Source organism: Dendrobates tinctorius, unplaced genomic scaffold (assembly GCF_039654945.1).
Source record: "Dendrobates tinctorius isolate UK_male_01 unplaced genomic scaffold, ASM3965494v1 ptg000070l, whole genome shotgun sequence".
In the NCBI taxonomy this organism is placed as follows: domain Eukaryota; kingdom Metazoa; phylum Chordata; class Amphibia; order Anura; family Dendrobatidae; genus Dendrobates; species Dendrobates tinctorius.
Window position 1 is genome coordinate 58,460,001 of NW_027361738.1, and position 20,772 is coordinate 58,480,772.

Sequence of the window (20,772 nt, forward strand, 5' to 3'; positions counted from 1 at the left end):
AAAACCTCTGAGTGTGCAGAGGATCACAGCGAAGACGTGCCAAGCAATCTGCTGGTTCTTGCCCTGGTCTACTAAATGCTGATCCTGAAATTATGCCTGAATCCTGTGGGAGGAGCGGACATGTTTGTTATAATTAATGGCAGAATTCCAGGTCACTTCTGCTGCTTCCTCAGCACAAAACTAGAAGTCTCTTCTTCCTGCCACCTCGGCTGTAATAATGAGCAAAGTGGATTTATGTTGTTCGTCCCGGCAAACACGGTCCAGTTGCTTAATATTCTGAAAACATTCCTCATGTGCTGCAGCTCGGCGCAGAGTTTTCGTCCAGAGCTGCCGGTTTATCGCCAAGTTTACTAAAATCTAATAATTGCTGTCTAAAGCTGCATTGTGATTAGCGATCGTGGCGCAACATTAGCAAAGTGACGGTTAAAGGGAATCTGTCGGAAGGTTTAATCTGAGAGCAGCATAATGTAGGGACAGAGACCCTGATTCCAGGGATGTATCCCTTTCTAAGTAGCTTGCCGCAGTTTCAATACAATCAGTGTTTTATCAGCAGAAGATTATCCTTAGGCTGTGTGCACACGCTGCGGATTCATCCGCGCGGATTTTGCAAAATCCGCAGGTCAAAAGATCTGCGGTTTATCTGCGGATTAGCCTGCGGTTTATCATCTCCATAATGGAGGAGATGGTAAACCGTTGTGGAATCCGCGGAAAGAATTGACATGCAATTCTTTCTGCGGATTTGAAACCGCAGCAAAATCCGCGTGGAAAATTCTGCAGCGTCTGCACAGCGGTTTTTAATTCCCATAGGGAATAATGGTACTGTAGGATCCGCAGCAGATTCCGCTGCGTGTGCGCACAGCCTTAGAAGACTAGGTGCCAGGCAGTCCAGATAATCTCTGTAACCCCCCCACCATTGATTGGCAGCTTACAGACAGTGTACACAGCATTATCCAGCCATTGCAGGTTTGCATTGAAAATGGTGCTAGATATATTCTGTTGACCTGGGACTTGGAGCCTTTAATATGAAGAGTAACGCTAGCCAGTCTTGTTCCTTTCTTGATTAACATCTGTCAGGACCGATGTGTCATCACACGTCACATCCAGATGTATCTGGCGCATGCAGCCAGAAAGGAGGTGTACGGCCGCAGCTACAGAAGTGCACCGCGCATGCTCAGTGAGGACATCCTCAGCATATGCGACATCAATCAAGTCGGGCAGAGGACTGGCCAGAAAGACTTTTCATAGAAGCTTCTTCAGCCTATCTGACTCTTTACAGGTCATTAGAATATAACACAGGTTGACACTGTCTTTAAGGGGAACCGAGAAGAATATCGTAGAGCGTTCCTGTCCATATTTCCTACCAGGGTATATGGACAGTATTGAGGAAATCCATTCTCCAAGACCCTTCTCGGAACCAGGCTTTGCCATGGAAAATATTACCATTTGTAACCACTGATTTCGGTGTTGGGATATGTTCACATGGAGTTTTTGTGATTTATCTTTTTGAAAATTCGGCGTCTAAAAACCGCTTCTAAAACATGCAGATTTTAGGGAGGTTTTAGAAGAACAAAGTTTTTTTTTTTTTTGTTTTTTTTTTTTAAGCATTAGTTCTGCAAAAACCATGCCAAAAATGTAACAAAACTGCGCCTATAAGCTTACATGTGGCTCTTTCTAACATGCATTAAAGAAAAGTGCAGAAAATAGCGTGATGAATGAATGGGAAGATTGTTGGAAGTAGTCATTTTAGATGGATTTTGGCAAAGATTTTGCCCCAAAGTAACGTAACGGTGTGAACATACCCTTAAGGCCCCCATAGAAATTAGACTAACGTCGGCCAAACCCACTGACATCTGTGGGCTCAGCTGGCAGTCTAATGTGTATGGGGGGCCGATGTGAAAATCCGACATGTCACATTTCTGACTGCTGCTCGTTTTGTTCCTTGTGAAATAGTCTACCAGAACGGAGCGAGCAATTCTGTGTATGGAGGAATCGGGAGAGGAAGCTGACGGCTAGCCATGGTGTATAAGGGGGTCCGATACACCATTTCCCCCCATAGCGGTTTCTTCCACTCTCGGTTTCGGTGTAAGCAACATTTAGTTAAAACGGCTGAAGTGTGAAGTGCATAGCCCTCTGAGCTCTGAGCCAGGGTTAGGGGGCTCAGCACGCTGCCCCCCGGGAAGCCACCCATTCTCTAATGATAATTGCAGGGTCTGGGGGCAGTCTGTGGCTTTTGGCAGATACTCCGTGCTTCCAGGGCCGGCAGAGACAGCTGGAGAAAGGAGGGTGAAGCGCACAGGACCGGCTGGGCTCTAGTTGCCAGGATCTGTTCTGTAGGCGACTGCACAATTGTATTTCTAGTATTTATTTATTTTTATGTATTATTATGTGTTGTGTGATCCTCTGTACTTTCTTTGGTCATTTTTACATTGGTGAGCTGGGTACAGTATTTTAATGGGCCCCTTTTCGTAGTTTCCTTTTTTATTGTCTGCCGCCTCCCTCAAAGTTCTTATCTGCAGAACAAGAATGTAATACTGGAAAGCGAGGCTGCCAACATCTGTTCTCCATTGTCGGCCGGAGAGCAGCTTTCCAAGAAGTCCTGACCGCTGACTCTCTAATGAAGGGTCTCTGAGATGTTCCATGGGGGGCACAGGGGAGGCGAATAATACAGGCTTCATAGGTGATCTGGGCATTTCAGGAAAGACTCCGGTTTCTGCCTCCGCAGCGTTCTTGGGTCAGATTGTGGTGATATTGTATCTATATTGCAGAAAGGAATGTGCTCGTCTCTCCTCATTCCACTTGGGTTTATTTTTTTTTTTTGTATCTCTTAGTAAATCTTGACAAAACTATCCTGGAGCATTTTTTCCTTTGCAAATCCTGTTATCCCTCCTGGAAATGTAGAAATTGGATAAATGGATGTTATAATTCCTTATCTGTGCCGGCAGTATCGGACTCACAGATTTATCCTTTGAGTGAGTTTTCTGAAAACCCCTTTACCCATCACTTTTTTCTTGCTTTCCTCACCCTACCCAGGTCCAGCCCTCAATCTCCACCAACATCCTGATGACAGCGCTGCAGCCACTTACCGAGCTCAGCGGCTCTGCCCGAGTTAACGTCACGGATCTTTGAGCTCATTTATCGGCTGCAGCGCCGCTGATAATAACCAATGTCGCCGGCAGCAGTGGAGGAGACTTGGCGCTGGACCTGGATAGTAGAAAAAAAAAAAATTGCTGCTAGGGGACAGGGGTTTTTCGAAACTGGAAAACCCATGTAAGGGACTGTGGACGCTTTCTAATGAAATTTTCAATATGTTAATGCAATTTTTTTTTTATTTACCTATAAAGGTATCCCACTCAAGTTTCAGTCTGCAATCTTCATTTCTCCCATATTTGAGGAATAGTTTACAACAGATCCATGTTTCATATTGATTTTTCTATTGTGGGAACATTTCTTTCAGTAATATAGGCTGGACATGAGATCTATATGAATCTATGATGCGGAGGTCTTCACTGCTCAATCATCTGCTAAATATCTTCTGTCCTGCACTTACTACTACTTTGTGCATTTTCCTCCATTGTTTGGGCCATGTTCACACATTCAGTATTTCACATCAGTATTTGTAAACCACAACCAGGAGTGGAACAGAGGAAAAGTATAATAGAAACCCGTCACCACTTCTGTATTTATCACCCACTCCTGGTTTTGGCTTACAAATACTGATGGAAAATACTGAACGTGTGAACTCGGCCTTATTTGCAGGTTTGAATGCCAGGAGTGGAAATAAACTTGCGTGTTTCCAAGGATGACTATCGTGTGCTTTTGTGCACATGTATTTGTTTCTCATGTGTTATATATACTGTCTTTGAGTATGGCATCTGGGCCATGATGTGGTACGCTCCCCAATTACGGTTAGGTTTATGGTAATTTTCACTTCATAGGAACTTCTGTTTCATGTTATCATAGAAAATGTTTGATATTCTGGAAATATTTGGAGTTATCGCCCACATACTTGTAAAATGGCCATGACACTTTAAAGTCTTAATGCTCGGAGGCCGGGTCACGGTCACTGGAAAGGAGGATACCAGTACTTGGCTGAGCGTTCTGCCCCTTTGTTTTTTTGGGTTTTTTTTATAACGTTCATGGAAGAGGTAGGAATTCAGATGTACAAGTCATAAAATAAAAAAAAAAAAAAAAAAAAAAAAAGTTACCCTCCACTCAAAAGATAAACATATTACCATATTTTCTGTTCTGAGCAATGTGTAGCTGACATGGGACCACTACAGAGATAGGAAGTTATGGAAACCACTACACCGGTCCATGGCTCCCATTTATTGTCAGAGGTTTCATAGCCATAGATAGAACCCTTGGATTATGTATGTAGGATGCTTTAGGGCAATTTATTAAATAGGTGTGGTGGAGCGTGGACCCGACATTCATACATTTCTCAGATATACTGCGTATAGATGATTTATGTATTGCCTCCTCTCCAAGGCGTGCGGAGCAACCCACAACACCTTTATTTCGGTTTCCTGAGTTCCTAGAAATATGAAAAGGGGTTATCCACGATGACATGGTGATAAAAAATAGAAGAATCCGTACTCACCTTTCTGGCTGATCTCTACTTCCTGTAGAGGTGATGACCTAGCATAGGGTCATGTGATCACTACAGCCAATCACTGGCAGGGAAGAGTCAGCCTCAGTATTGACTTGGCCGAGATGACCCTCCTATTGGGAAGCGTTGACAGTGGCGAGACATTGGTGACGTATCCCTAGTGTTTAATTTTATTCCTTTTCCTGAATCTTTAAGGAATTGGCAAAGTGGACAACCCCTTCAAGGATCTGTATTTTCTTGTGCAAAACATTTGTTTCAAAATGTACACTTGTTCCTAAATAAAGTACGGTAACTAATATGTATATTAAAATCTATATATAATATATATAATACACATATATATCTAACTAAATATAGATTTAAACATACATTTTTGTAACGTGAATATATATATATTTATATATATTATCTCTTTCTCGCTCCTTGATCTGTGGTAATTGATATCTACAGTGCTGAATACAGGTGCATGTGTTAATTATTGTACTCTCTGATTGGGGCAGATGATCGGTTGCTATTTGCGGCCTCTCTAATTTTTCCTTTACATGAATGATCTCCATGATTTGGGAATAATCGATCCATGAATACGATTCTCTGGGATTCATCTATTGCTTCCATTTGTTTCTTCTCCAAAAATAATTTAAAGTGTGTTTCCTCTTCTATAATATTATTAATCTGTTTTAATATCGGATCCATGGGGACAGACACCCCCACTGTCTCAGTTACCAGACTCAGCAGTGTTTGGCTCCGACACGCCGTGTAGTGGCCGCTGCTGGGTGCTAAAGTTTAGCGCTTATTATGGTGGGTGTGACGGGTGTTGGACTCCCACTGATATGATATTAATATCTACATATTGTAGTAGTGGGAAACCCTTAGAAATGTGAACAATTTAGTAATTTTCAATGTGGGGGAAAAAATGGAAGCGATGGAGTGAGCCAGAAGAAGCTGCCATTTTGCTTGAGCGTAGACATCTTCAGAGATGAGTGGTTATTGTATTCGGTACCACAGCGCCCTGCGCTCCATTATACAATGTCATGTGGCACCAAACAATGAAGGAAAGTGAAGTGAATCTGGCACTTGTAGTCAGCAGGTGCGATGGCTAATGGTGTAGGGGCATAGAGCTCTGCCCTGTCACCGCGGGGCGGGCATAGAGCTCTTCCCTGTCACCGCGGGGCGGGCATAGAGCTCTTCCCTGTCACCGCGGGGCGGGCATAGAGCTCTGCCCTGTCACCGCGGGGCGGGCATAGAGCTCTGCCCTGTCACCGCGGGGCGGGCATAGAGCTCTGCCCTGTCACCGCGGGGCGCTTTTCTGCTTCTCTCTCTCTGATGTCCTACATCCCATGGTATAACACTTCTGCATTGCTCGGTTTATGGCACTGCCTCTCAGCTTTATATGAAACTTTTTGAGCCCCAAATATTTCAGAAAAGCAGTAGTGATCGTGCTTGGTCAAGGTGTTAGCATGTCTTCAGCATGCTCTAATATTATGTTCTAGTCCTCGCGGCTGCACGTCTCGCGGTTGTTGGACAGTCGCAACACATTCAGGGATTGCCTAACAAATCCCTGCATGTGTTGAGGCTGTCGAACAGCAGCGAGACGTGCAGCCGCGAGGACTAGAACATAGTATTAGAGCATGCCAGAGACACTCTAATAGCACCCGAGCATGCTGAGATAACACCTTATCCGAGCACTCTCGCTCATCACTAACACACAGTTATCCATCTAGGGCCATCTATCCAGCCGAGAGTGAGCCAGCCAAAACCACCAAGATATGTTCAGACCCAACAACGTTGCAGAGCAGAAGTGTTTTACTCTTGTTCTTTGCTGTAGTGACAAAGCCTAGCTCTACTCAAAACCACGAAATTCAGATAGTTAAAGGGATGGTGCACAGAACCAGCATAAAAATTGCCGATGGGTTTTTGTCTATTATTACAGTTCATCCCTTTTGACCATCGAGTTTCTGCAATACCGGACACAACCTGTAGCCTAAAGTGGTGCTTTTTTTTTTTTTTTTTTTTGAGGGGGGGAGCTTGTCATTTTTTTTCTAATAGACAACACCCTCAATCTGTTGCTCCTTTATGATGCTGCATCCCTTCTGTTTTGTCGGTGACGCAGCACACACTCTTTTCAGCCCTGCACGGCCACAACTTTAATAGTCTCGTACCCCAGCGTTCCTATCAGAAGGACATCCAGAATTTTACTGCAAGGCGCACCATGCATCATCGTAAATATCTGCTTCCTACAGGGGGAATCTAAAGATTGTGCTGCCAGATCTCAGGCTTTGAGTAGAGCTATCCTTTTAAATAGTCAATCGGCACAACATGACTGTGCAAACAAAGCACAGATGCTCCAAACAGTCCAGTTCACTTTCCCACCTACATAGGTCTCTGACCTCCTGTCAAGTTGATGGAGATAGTCCAGTGCTTCCTCCTACCTACTCGGCTTGGCCACACTGAGGGTGCATCGAGCACCTGTGCTTGGTTTGAACAGTCATTTTGTGCTGACACTCCTTTAATGCAAGGCATATACATACCTCCGTTATAGAAGGTCTATTGCTTTCCTCTGCTAGTGTTTGCAGCCCAGCAATATGGCAGCTGTGTGGGAAATGTAATGGGACTGAGGTGCTGGTGGTGCTGGGGTGTCTCTTCTCTAGTAATCTGTTTTCTCTCTGGTGTCTGTTCTCTTCAGTTCTCTGTCTCTCCTGCCACTCCAAGACCCGATTCTCCCGTGTATGCAAATCTGCAAGAGTTGAAGATTTCTCAGTCCAATCTCCCCCCACAGCCCAATGCAGCCCCCGTGCAAATCACAGGGGAGTGGGAAACGCACAAAGATAACACTGGACGCTTCTATTACTATAATAAGGCGACACAGGAGCGAACATGGAAGCCGCCGCGCTGCACCAAGGACGCGAGTAGGGGAGAGTCCTTGTCTCAGGCAGATCACGAGGTAGGTAGTCGAAAAGCAGCGTGAAAACCGAGCTCTGATTGGTTGGAATAGGCAACAGACAGTCTCCATTTTGATAAATCAGACCCTATATGCTTAGGTAGGATGAGAGAAAACCTTTACGGTAGTAATGCACAATCACAGCTCTTTCTCCTTAGCTGTCGGCCGGATGCTTACATCAGTAGTAGCTGAACTGCAGTACCGGAGAACCGCCACTATGCGGTATACAGGGTTGTAAACTGCTGCTCGTGGGGAGGTCAGGGGACAGACTTCCCTCCTCAAATACAGTGCCATTTAAAAGTTTAGGCACCCCTGGTCAAAATTACTGTTGTGAACAGTTAAGCAAGTTGAAGATGAAATGATCTCTAAAAAGACGAAAGCTAAAGACGACACATTTCCTTTATATTTTATGTAAAAAAAAAATAAAAAAAAAAGTGCTTTCATCTTTTTAAAAATTACAAAAAGGAAAATGAGCCAATTCAAAAGTTTGGGCAGCCTGCATGATTAGTATGTAGTAGCACCCCCCTTTTTTTTTTTCTTTTTCCAAGTATCACAATTTGTAAACGCTTTTTGTAGCCAGACAAGTCTTTCCATTCTTGTTTAGGGATTTTCATCCATTCTTCCATGGAAAATTCTTCCAGTTCTGTGAGTCGTCTTGCATGCACTGATATTTTGAAGTCTAGCCATAGATCTTCAATGATGCTCAGCTCAGGGGACTGTGCGGGCCATCGTAAAGCCTTCAGCTTGCACCTTTTGAGGTCGTCTATGGTGGATTTTGACGTGTGTGTATATGGATCATTGTCCATCTGTAGAAGCCATCCTTTTTTCAACGTCAGCTTTTTTTACAGGTGGCGTTGTGTTTGCAACAAGAATTGGGTGAAATTTCATTGAATCTATTCTTCCCCTTTACCTGCAAAATGTTACCGGTGTCATTGGCTGCAACTCAACCCCAAATAATGATCCACTTCCATGCCTAATGGTTGGCGAGATGTTCTTTTCCTGAAATTCTGTGCCCTTTTTTCTCCACATATACCTTTGATAATTGTGGCCAAATAGTTCTATTTTCACCTCATCGGTCCACAGGACTTGTTTCCAAAATGCATTAGGCTTGTTTAGAGATGTTCCTTTGCATACTTCTGGCTCTCAATTTTATGTTGAGGACACAGGAGAGGTTTTCTTCTGATGACTCTTCCATGTGGGCCATATTTGTGCATGTGTCTCTGAACAGTAGAACAATGTACCACAACTCCAGTCTGTTAAATCTTTCTGAAAGTCTTTTGCAGTCAAGCGGGAGTTCTGATTTGCCTCTCTAGCAATCCTATGAGCTGCTCTCACAGAAATTTTTCTTGGTCGTCCAGACCTTATCTTGACCTGCACTGTTGTTGTTAACTGTCATTTCTTAATTACATTTTGAACTGAGGAAAGGGCAACTTGAAAACACTTCTTTCTTCTTATAGGCTCCTCCTGCTTTGTGGGTCTCCACAATTTTCACTTTGAGTGCTAGGTAGCTGCTTAGAAGAATCCATGGCTGCTGTTTTTAAGGGTATATGCCGACAATTCGGAACTGGCAGAGCTTTAGATGCAGCGCACGTGCGCTGCCATTTATTGAACACAGGTGAATCCGCATTTGTTCACTAAACCGTGTGGATTCACCACGTCCAGTAGATCGTATGGAGAGATGCGCTGCATGGCCAACTCCGAGGGCGTTTCTGGACGCATAGTGGGCATGGGATTTCTTGAAAACCCATCCACTATGCTGTAACAGCTGGTCGCTGTGAGTTGGACAATGCACAAGTATGCAACATCCAAACCGCAGCGTTTAATGATCGCCTGCACATACCCGTAGAGGTGGATGGGTTTTTATAAAGTTGGGAAATTTGCATTACCTGACCTTTCCTAACGGTGATGGTGTACAAGCCATTACCCAAACAGGCTACCATATTTTTCGGACAACAAGACTCTTTTCTTTTTTTACAAAATTTTTTTTGGGGAAAGCGGGGGTGCGTCTTATAATCGGAATATACCTTGTTTACAATTAGCGAGGTGGCAGCAGGAGTCAGGCGATTCTTCCAGTGGTCCGATGCTGCTGGGCGATTTCACTCCCATCCCGGCGCGGCACGGTGGTGCGGGGCTACGCTGACATTTTGTGAAAGCTCGGAGCCCCCGCCCTTCTATTGCCTCGATGCTTTGGTCTCCAGGAAAATGGCCGCTGGAGGTGGCACATGCTCAGATTGAGATCTCTGCAACGAGATCTCGTCCCGGCGCCCCCGCACCACAATGCCAAACCTGCAGCACCAGCCATGGGATTTCTCGGAGACCACCGCAGCAATGGATCTGCGGGGGCTACGGGCTTTCACAGAATGTCAGCGGAGCCCCCGCACCACCGTGCACTGCCGAACCAGTCTGGGTCATTTTATCGCCAGACCACCAAACACCCCCTGTGACTCCATTCCACCAGCGCTGCTGATTCCCCCCCCCCCGCCAGGGTAAGCTGAATTCAGGACTGTAAGACTGACCCCCATTTGACGCATTAATTTTGTCCCCATTTTCCCTCTGAAGATTTGGGGTGCGTCTTAAAGTCTGAAAAATAAGTTAAAGTCTGAAACCTTGGTCAAAGTTATCTGAACACAAATCTCCAAGGGTGTTGAAAATTTCGCATCGTCCCATTTTCCTTTTTGTAATTTTTAAAATGTAAAAAATGACTATATATATTTGTTTGCCTTATATACAAAAGAAATGTCATCGTTAACTTTTTATCCCTTTTAGAGATCATTTCATCAACTTGTTTATCGATTCACAGTAACAGTCATTTTGACCAGGGGTGCCCAGACTTTTATATGCCACTGTACGATACATATTGATGACTTCAGTAAATCCAGTAAATCGCCTTATACCCTGGGAGAGCTCTTAAGGTATTTTCAGAGCTTGTTCATAGGGCTTCAGTCGTCTGGCATTTTTCAGTGTTCCTTGTGTAGTCCTTCTAATACTCTACATACCTATAGGTGACGCTCGGCTGCTTGGTTTCCATCATCCGTAAAAGGAATAGCTTCTCATGAAATCTGTTAAACAGACACTGTTTTAGCCTATACTTGGCAGATGGGACTCTAAGGCCTCTGTCACAGCCTCCATTTACCATACGTCGGTAACATTTCCTACCGAAAAATGTTTTGAACGCAGACTTAGTCGGCTTGTGAATCAGTGAAGAGCAAAGATGACCCATTACTGGCACCTCTTCTGATTAAAAGGCCCTGCACGACGTCTTTGACATGACGCGGCCAAGTCATCGTGCTGGGCACTCTAAGGCCTGTTTCACACTTCCGTTTTTGTGTCCGCCAAACGGATCCGTTTCCGTTTTTTTGACGGAAACTGATGCAAACGGATCCGTTTTAAAAAAACGGATCCGTTTTTTTGACGGATCCGCGGTAACCACTAATGGAAGTCTATGGGACAAAAAAAACGGATCCTGCAAAAAAATGGCGGATCCGTTTTTTTACGGAAACCAACGGATTTTGACGGATTTGAAAAAACGGAAGTGTGAAACAGGCCTAATCAGAAGAGGCTACAGGGATGGAGGAGGGTCGCAGAGCTTTGGTTCAGCAGCCACGGATCATAGACGTGTCTGCTGGACCAGGGACCTGCAAATCTTTTTTTCTCAATTTTACCATTTGATCATAAACTCACTCTCCTTTCTTTGTTAGAAATAGAAAAGTGGCAAAGGCACTTAGAGGCCTAGTGTAGCATCAGTCAGAGAGGCCTGCTTTTTCCCTCACTGTTGTTCATGCCCCTATCCATGTTATTGTTGGCTGTTTATACCTCTACTTCTTCCAGTCTTTCACATCTAAACTCATTTTTATTATTGCCTCTTGTCCATGCCTCTACCCATTTTATTATCAGACGTTGTCCATGCCCCTTCCGATTTTATTGTTGCCTGTTGTCCATGCCCCTACCCATTTTATTATTGCCTCTTTATCCATGCCCCTACCCATTTTATTGTTGGCTGTTGTCCATGCCCTTACCCATTTTATTATTGCCTCTTTATCCATGCCCCTACCCATTTTATTGTTGGCTGTTGTCCATGCCCCTACCCATTTTATTGTTGGCTGTTGTCCATGCCCCTACCCATTTTATTGTTGGCTGTTGTCCATGCCCCTACCCATTTTATTATTGGCTTTTGTCCATGCCCCTATCCATGTTATTGTTGGCTGTTTATACCTTTACTTCTTCCAGTCTTTCACACCTATACCCATTTTATTATAGGCTCTTGTCGATGCCCCTACCCATTTTATTATAGGCTCTTGTCGATGCCCCTACCCATTTTATTATAGGCTCTTGTCGATGCCCCTACCCATTTTATTATAGGCTCTTGTCGATGCCCCTACCCATTTTATTGTTGGCTGTTGTCAATGCCTTCATCCATTTTATTATCTGCTGTTGTCCATGCCCCTACCCATTTTATTGTTGCCTGTTTTGTCATGCCACCACATCTCCCACTCCTTCTTACCTCTACCCATTTTGTTATCAGCTTCAGTAATGCAAATTTGTCATTCAGTGTTTAAAAAAATAAAATCCATGGAAGATGTTTCTCAAATGATTGTCTGCCTATCTCCAAACCCACTCGCAGCGACAGGGAATAATTTAAAATCTCCATGGGTGTCAGCCGCGCGGTATTGTGCTTTATCTGACTGTGGCCTGTCCATTTCATTCTGGTGCTTGTTTAATCTGCTCCGATCCTATATGTGACAGATTAAACGTTACTATGCCTTCACAGCATCTGAATTTATGATCTGATCTTCTCACTGTAAGGAAGCTGCTTGTTTTTTCCTTTTAACACATTTTAAAGATTAACTGTTTCATTTTTCATTTCATAAATTAATAGTAGAAATGAAAATAAGCAATTTTGTAATCTATCTTATCAGAGAGATCTGCAGCTTTTACACTCAATTCTTATGTAAAATCCAGGAAATCTGTAGTCAGGGAAGACAGATTTTTCCAATTACTTAGATAGGAGATGACAGTTGGTGTTTTTAAAATTCTGTGGGGGGAGGAGCTAGAGGCGGAGACAGACGTTCTGCTGCAAGTTTTCCTGAAACCGCCGTTACAGTTCTCCATAGAACTTCATGAGCACCAGCTGTCATCTTCTATCTCACTTGTGGTAAAATCTGTGTTTTACTGAAGACCGTTTTTTTACATGTGAATTGAGTATTATTGATCAGTTCAGGAAGAGAAAAAAAGTAGATTTCTGTAAAAAGATATATTACAACGTTACTTATTTAGATTTCTGAAAAAAAAAGTTTAAACAGCAGTTACTAATGGTATTAAGTCAATAGTATCAACCTCACTAAGCAATCTGTGAACATGAAGTTATAAAAAATTATATCTATGATCCGATGTCTTATTCCAGAAAAATCCATGCTTTTCTTAATATGTAAATGAGCCGTTAAGATCTATGGGCGGGACATAGATCTCCCTGAAAATCTACCTCCACAGTAAATTATAAATGGGAAACATGTAGATCAGGAGAGCACACTGTCGGTCATTACGTGTCTCCTTACACGTCTCTGGAGGCAGATTATCAGGGAGATCTATGTCCGGCCCATAGATCTTAACAGAAAACCTTTTAATTCTCCGGAATAATACATCGGATCACGGATATCAAGGTATCATTATATTCAGCTTCCTATTACCTACCTGCCCGTATAGATAGCTTGGGGACGGTTGATCCGACTGATTCCCTCTTAAGCTTTTCTCTTTTACTTAAGAGACCATCATTCTCTGCTGATCTAATGTAGGGGTTGAGGCTCCTTTTCTGATAAGATCTCCAAAGTCCCTGCTTCCTTTTACACCGCTTTATTAAAGCGGTTGTCCACATTACCTTTATTTTAATAAATGTGGACCTGATTTGGGGGCACTTACTATTGTATTGCAGGGGTTTTATTCTGCACTTGTTAGGGTAGTCTGTCTCCGGCTCCACAGATTTCCTATTCTCACAATGGACAGTCATGTGACCAGTTTTCTCCAATCAAATAAGCACTTCACACGAGAGCTGTTTTTCAATTGGTGGAGGCTTTGGACAGGTGTGGTCACATGCTCCACGTCAGCAGCCACTTTGTAGACTATAGCGCTGTGGAGCCAGTGAGGAAGGAGGAGAATCTGGAATATTTATATATTATTAGTGTCATTAATCATGGCAACCAACTTTTTTTTTACAAATAAAGTGGCCATCCCCTTTAACATTTTTCGGTTAAGGCATTAAAAATGCAAAAGTTAGTCTTTAATTGGAATAATTAAAAATACTCCTGTCTAGATATTGCTATTATATGTCCTGTAATGTTATATATGGGCAGCACGGTAGCTCAGTTGATATTACCGGGGTCCTGGGTTCAGATCCCACCATGTATAACTTCTGCAAGGAGTTTGTATGTTCTCCCCATGTTTACGTGGGTTTCCTCCCACACTCCAAAGACATACTGTGGATTCTAGATTGTGATCCCCCCCATGGGGACAGTGATGATGATATCTGTAAAGTGCTGTTGAATATGATGGCGCTATATAAGTAAAATAAAATGTGTTATGGCGCCCTCTGCTGTTCTTTGGATTCCTTCTCTGAACAGCCACCTGACGTGTGTGGTACTAGTGGTCGCACATGCCCGGTAGCTCATCCCCCATCTAGTAGATCCTCTTGTATGGGAGCGGTTGGGTGATTCCTGCTTTTATTCGGTGGACACAATGAGAAGGAATTAATAGAATCCCATAAGTTTGTAATAGCAATATCTACACAGAGTATTTTTTTGAAGACAAGACTAAAGTAATGCATAATGTATGACATTGCTACTTAAAGGGAATGTGGCATCAGAAAGTCCCCTACTCTTTAAATCAGGTTTGTGTGCTAAATAAATTACTCATTTTTTCCATATCAATATCTAATGTATCATAATGGAATTCTTGCAATTTTCACTACGGCCGCTAATTCTTATTAGACTCCCCCCCCCTTTCTGTTCTGTACAGATGATTTTTCAGGAGTCTCATTATCATCACAGACAGGATTACAGTGAAAGGTAACGCTTCTATCCACAGTAGACAACACAAGGTTCACAGAAGGTGATATCTCAGCTCCTCATCCTCCTCAGTTGCCCAGATTACATCATGCCCAGTTTATACTTCTATACAAAAATGGGGCCAGAGTCCGTCTAAAGTCCATGTGAAGAAGAGAGGAAGCAGGAGTCTATTATTGGGTCTGGTGACCATTGTGAAACATGCAAGATTTTATTTGTTTTCAATATTGATCATGATATAAAAAAAAAATATTTAAAAGAAACCTTTTATTTATCTACTGTTAAACAAAGGTAATTTTCTGATTACGCATTCCCTTCTAAGTAAGAATTACATTTTTCACAATTAGTATCTCCTCTTTTTTTTGCTGAGTGATTTTTTTTTTTTTTTTTTCTCCCCCTTTCACTGATCATCTTTGTGCTTGAGCTTTACTTTTTTCCAACTCTTTCTAGCAAATTTCCGCCGAAGAAAACTTTCACAATGCTTGTGACAACAATCAGTCAGATAGTCTCTATGGTTCTCCTCCCAAGGGGTGGTCAGAAGAACTGGATCAGCATGGCCATACCTTCTTTATCAATGACCAAACCAATGAGAAGGTACTTCTGTGATCATTTCCATGTTTTCTTCACCTTTTCTGTCTTTGATGATCTTTTTGTAATCTGCCTGATTTAGTCTAGTTTAGGTAACTCATATGGTTAGAGTTTGCGATTTGGGGGCACTGGTGGGGTGGGTGGTCTGGTCTGTATACCAGAGATGGAGAGAAGCAACTGGCACTAGTGATGAGCGAACGTGCTCGGATAAGGTGTTATATGAGCATGCTTGGGTGCTAACCGAGTGTCTTCAGCGTACTCGAAAAATATGTTGGAGTCCCCGCGGCTGCATGTCTCGATGCTGTTCAAAAGCCGCAACACATGCAGGGATAGCCTGTTTGTTCTGTCGAACAGCCGCGAGACATGCAGCCGCTGGGACTCCAACATATTTTTCGAGCACGCCGAAGACACTCGAATAACACCTTATCCCAGCACGTCCGCCCATCACTAGCTGATACCAGACTTTTTTTACTCCGCCAATCTAAAAATGTCACCTCTTCCTTTCGGACTATTCTAGGAATGAGACATGAAGGAACACATCGGTTGTCACCAGTGTAAGCTTGTTCGTAATTTTTTTTATTTCTTGTTTTTGATATTAAAATCTCATTACAGTGGATAAAGCACGTGGACGATCAAGGTCGACCGTACTACTACAGCGCTGATGGATCGCGCTCTGAGTGGGAGCTGCCAAAGGTAAGTTATTATTACACGGTCAACTAAAGGATGATTCCCAACATCAGAAATGGTTATAATTGCAGAGTGCTTGTAAGACCAACAACTTTGCATTTTACCTTTTTAAAAGTCCTCTCTTAAAAAATAGGGCTTTCAGTTTTACTGGTTACTGCGCATTTTCTAGGTTACCGCTGGAGTCTAACAGCACTGTTGTCTGAACATGCACATTGCTTACATGCTCTTTCCTATAGAGCTTGGAAGCGTTACTCTGAAGCGAGAGGGATTTGGTCAGCTTTAGCTCCTCTGTGTTTTTCCAATGCCGCAGAGGCAAAGCTATCCAAGATTGCAGCATTGGAGAACACATAGTTGTGTGACCAAACGGTTGCGAAACTTGCAGAAGAAGCTGAAAAAACTCCATTAAGGACTATAAGATTGTGCTCATAACAGCTATGTAAAATGCAAAGTTAATGGTGGCGGGGTAAATAAATAATAATAATCTCATTGCTTTGTGATTTGACAAATCGTTTGCTTGCCTAAAAGCTACCCGGATATCATTGTGATGGGAACGTGTCCTGTAGTTGGCACCACATGGCTCCCCGTAATGGTAGATACACTTTTTGCACCTAGATTGATCCAGGCTGCGACAGTTCCGTATGAAGGTATGAATACTGCACAATGCATTTCCCTACAGTCTTATGACTGTTAGTGGCAAAACAGAGCGGGACACCGTATCGCCACCCATCTCAGGTTGCCGTATTAGGCTAGGGCTACACGATGACGTGTCATACTACATTGAAATTGGAGTGTCTCGTTGTGACATGGCATCTAATGATTTCCTACGGTGCACTGCGACCTCCTGGAACTGCGACAGAGATGCAAATGTGTTGTATTTTGTGTTGCTGGTCGCACACGACCATCTTAACCTTAGACTTCCATTGCGAGTCATGTGACTTTTCTGCGATTTGACAGTTTTTATTTTTTACATTAAATCACAGCGCTATAAAGTTGCACAGATGTTTTTACATCACGCCGTCGCGTAAAACATATCCTTGTAGCCCCAGCCTCAATCGGACTCTTCTATAATTATGGAGGGAACTACTGAGTCTGTGGCTGAGCTCATTACATCCATGTTTCTCAGTATTGACATCACTTTTCATTTATCTACGGTGTTATATATATATATATATATATATATTTATTTTTTTTGTATTTTTTTTGTAGTATAATTCCTTATTACCACCGCATCAGAGAGAGATCACTAAAAGCCGGAGTCTTGATAGAAAGTTTCAAGAACCTATTGTTTTAACCAAGTGGCGGCACAGCACCTATCTGCTGGAGGCCAATGACAAGGTAATGTGATGTCGTCATTTTTTTTTTTTTTTTTTTTGCCGTCGTTTTCCAGGTCACGGTGACCTACTGAGAGCGCGGCAGTGACCCAGACGCTCAGGCATCGTGTTCTATATATCCGGTTATGGCGGTGGCATCAATCACCAGCAGTCGTATTTGTAATCCTATAGCTCCTACAGAAGCCAGTAATGACATTAACAGGTCCATTTTGTTTTTTACAGTTGCATATCAAGCAAAAGCGTAATTCCTCTGAGTATTACATACCTAGCCCTGGTTTTTTGACCTCATCTTATTCTATGAAAGTTAGTATTCTGTCTTCCGGTGTGTGCTTGCTTGCCAACACATGTCCACATTCCAAAAATTCTTCCAATCTGTGAATATGCTTGCCTGCCTGCTGTGTAATGACGGAAAGAAAAGTGGTTATGATCTTAATAGGAGGACTATTGCCCTGATATCCTTCTCTAGGACACTTCTTTGGCATCCACGATCAATCTTCATGTAATGGTGGTCAGATTTTCCACCTCGTGAACCCCAAAGCCAATGGAGGTTTAAATGAAAGGGAAAAGAAGACGCAGGGAAGGAACCTCATTTCACCACCCTTTAAAGGGAATGTATCATTTACAAGATGTAAAATATCCTTCAATCCCCATCCTCTGCGGACTCTGCCCCAGTCTACACAGCAAAGCTGACAAGTGAACTAGGCCGAACAGGAATTGTCAGCCTATTGCGTCTGCTTTTACCGGCCCAGATACTGATATCAAATGACTCCTCTCCAATTTTATGACCTTTTTTTTTCCCTGATGATGTGTTCCCTTTAAATGCAAGTGATATTTATCAGCTGCATTTTGTGCCATCTAGTTCAGATTTCACAGGTTACATACCCATACCCTCATTTAAAGGGACTCTGACTCATAATATGACCTTAGTACTCGGGAAGTTTGCTCCGATACTTTTCTTTCTGTTTCATTTTGCAATTTATCACGAAATTAGCTAGTACAACAAATACAAAATCTGAAATAACAGACCGAATCATTCCTGTGTATCTGCATACGCATGTTATTAATTCCTTCTGGTAATTATGGCCTCAGACGGGCTTTTTTTTTTTTTTAGCTAATATTGGGTAACATTACTAACAGTAATTGTATTTATGCAATCTTGATGTGTCCCTGCCTCCCCGTCCCATTTGCTCATTCATTATAATGTCTGTAAAAGTGCATGTGCAGATAGAGTATATTGTAGTCCTCTCCATCTGACCACACAGCCCAGCCTGTTTCTCCACCCAGGGCCAAGTAAGTAGATCGCCATTCAGTTTGTCATGGCACGACCATGGTCAGATTGGATGATATGTGGGGTTTGAGCCGATCGCAGCGGTCATTTTATAGCTCAGCTGAAGCCTGTTTTTCATTGATCCCAACACATTCGGCAGTACCCAGTGTAACTGCGACTGAGGATCGTGGCACATTTGATCCGTGCACTGCAATATTCGACTATTATTTGAGACCCTTTAAGAATGTATTGCTTACTGTGAATCTGCAGCGGAAAAAGGGTTCTTTCCATTTTCATAGATGATTATTGTCAGAAAAATAAGTACATTGGCAATTTACTGCTTGTTAAAATTTTCTCTTCTTGAGATATTAACACTTTTTGTTTAAATCTCGTTGCCTAGGAGATCGACCACCACTGTTCCCTGGATTGTCAGATTTAGCACTGAGCTGAAGCAGGTGAGAGATTAGAAGATAACAGCGTGCTCCAGCCAATCCTGGTCAGCTTCGAAGATGTGTTTACAAGCTCATTGAAGAATAGCTTGTAAGCACTTCACATATTCTGCTGTCTAGCAGTGGTGGTCGGTTTCCAAGGCAACGAGCTGTAAACAAAAGGAATAAGTATTCATATCTTAAGCACGTCTGATAATTTTAATAAGCAGTAAATTACAAAACTGCTTGCGTTTACAAGCACTTTCTGACAGTACCCATATATAAAGATGGGGGAAAAACCCTTTCCAGGGTTATCATTATCCCAGAAACCGCATCTATCATCAGTCCAGAGGAGCAGTGATAAATGTATGATTCGTGAAGGTCCGGTCACTGGTAACATTAAAGTTCCTATAAATGTGGGTCCTGTAATCACCACTCCGTTTACTCCTTTGGGGTGCAGCGTCCATACATGCACACTTCTGACCCATTCACACAGGGACAGTGGGCTTCCCAGCAGTCTGACCCCCACTAATTATATTTACCACCGATCCCCTGATTAGTTAATAAATTCCATTCAGGCAATGGCATTTCTATATTATATTGGTTGGCTTCACTTGGGGTTATGGAGCCCTAGAGAAACATTTGTCATAAAAGCTAGGAGTTTTTCCTGAGTTTTATACCAGAGTTAAATGTATAATATGAGTCGTGTAGGTGGAAATGCTTTCTCCAGATCATGCTTAAAGGGAAGCAGGATTTTTTTGCTATGTAATCTGAGGGTAGCATGATGTAAGTGCTGACCCTGATTCCAGCAGTGTTATTTACTAGGTTGTATGCTGTTTAAAATCAGTGTTTTATCAGCAGGAGATTATCACTACAGGACTAGGTGTCTCATTCCTCCTGGTCCAACCATGCCCCCACAGCTGATCGGCAGTACACAGAAAGCGGCCAATCAGTGGTTTGCCTGGATTATGCAGGGCTCGGCATTCAGAGCTCTGCTATATCTGCAGCAAAGAAAACTGTATCAAAATGACTGCATGCAAACTAGTAAGGCCGGTTTCACATTTGCGTTAAAGGCCGCAGCGTCGGCCTGCGCACGTCCGCCGCTAAGCCCCGCCCCCTGCTGTAGCTCCGCCTCTGGGCGCATGACGCTGCATGCGTCCCCTATCTTTATCACTGAGGACACAGGCCTTGCGCAATATGCGTTTGGCGGCGCCTGCGTCCTTTTGACGGTGCGCCGAGTGCAACCAAATTGCAACAGGTTGTGTTTGGCGCTGGTCGGCGCACCGTCAAAAGGACGCTGGCGCCGCCAAAACGCATACTGCGCACGGCCTGCGTCCTCAGTGATAAAGATAGGGGACGCATGCAATGTCATGCGCCCGGAGGCAGAGCTATCGGCAGGGGCGGGGCTTAGCTGCAGACGCACGCAGGCCGACGCTGCGGCCTTTAACGCAAATGTGAAACCGGCCTAAGTGACACATTGCCGGAATCAGGGTGCCAGACCCTACATCATGCTACTACTCTCAGATTACATGGCAAAAAGAAAAAAAAATTGCTGACAGATTTCATTTAAAGGCCTTGTTTACCTTTGCGACAAAATTTGTTATGGAAAAAGAAGCAGCTAGGAAATTTTCAATCAAGACTTTCCATGATTTTTTTTATAGCTGCTGTATAGACCCGTGTCTTCACGGTTAACAGACAAACTTAAATGTCGTAGCAATCATTCGGAGTCGCCCTTTTTTTTTTTTATTCTCAACAGCTCATTGTTTGCTGTGGACAAAAAAAATCATATTTCCTTTATATAGATTTTATTAATCTGTCCCTTTATCATCTGATTGTGATCCTTCTGTGTCCTTTTTTTACAAAATGTGGCCA

The 20,772-nt window shown here is 43.1% G+C and overlaps 1 protein-coding gene across 6 annotated transcripts in view; it reads left to right on the forward strand.

The window, feature by feature from the left end:
- ARHGAP12 (Rho GTPase activating protein 12) overlaps positions 1–20,772 on the forward strand; it is a 78,113-nt gene that overhangs the window by 36,487 nt on the left and 20,854 nt on the right. Inside the window, exons 3-7 of one of the 6 annotated variants that reach the window (XM_073581689.1) lie at positions 7,293–7,550; positions 15,050–15,193; positions 15,800–15,880; positions 17,081–17,209; positions 17,428–17,508. In XM_073581689.1, coding sequence (XP_073437790.1) covers positions 7,293–7,550; positions 15,050–15,193; positions 15,800–15,880; positions 17,081–17,209; positions 17,428–17,508 — 693 coding nt within the window. The remainder of the gene's footprint in view (positions 1–7,292; positions 7,551–15,049; positions 15,194–15,799; positions 15,881–17,080; positions 17,210–17,427; positions 17,509–20,772) is intronic. The other 5 variants (XM_073581690.1, XM_073581691.1, XM_073581694.1 and 2 more) reach the window with 5 other exon arrangements.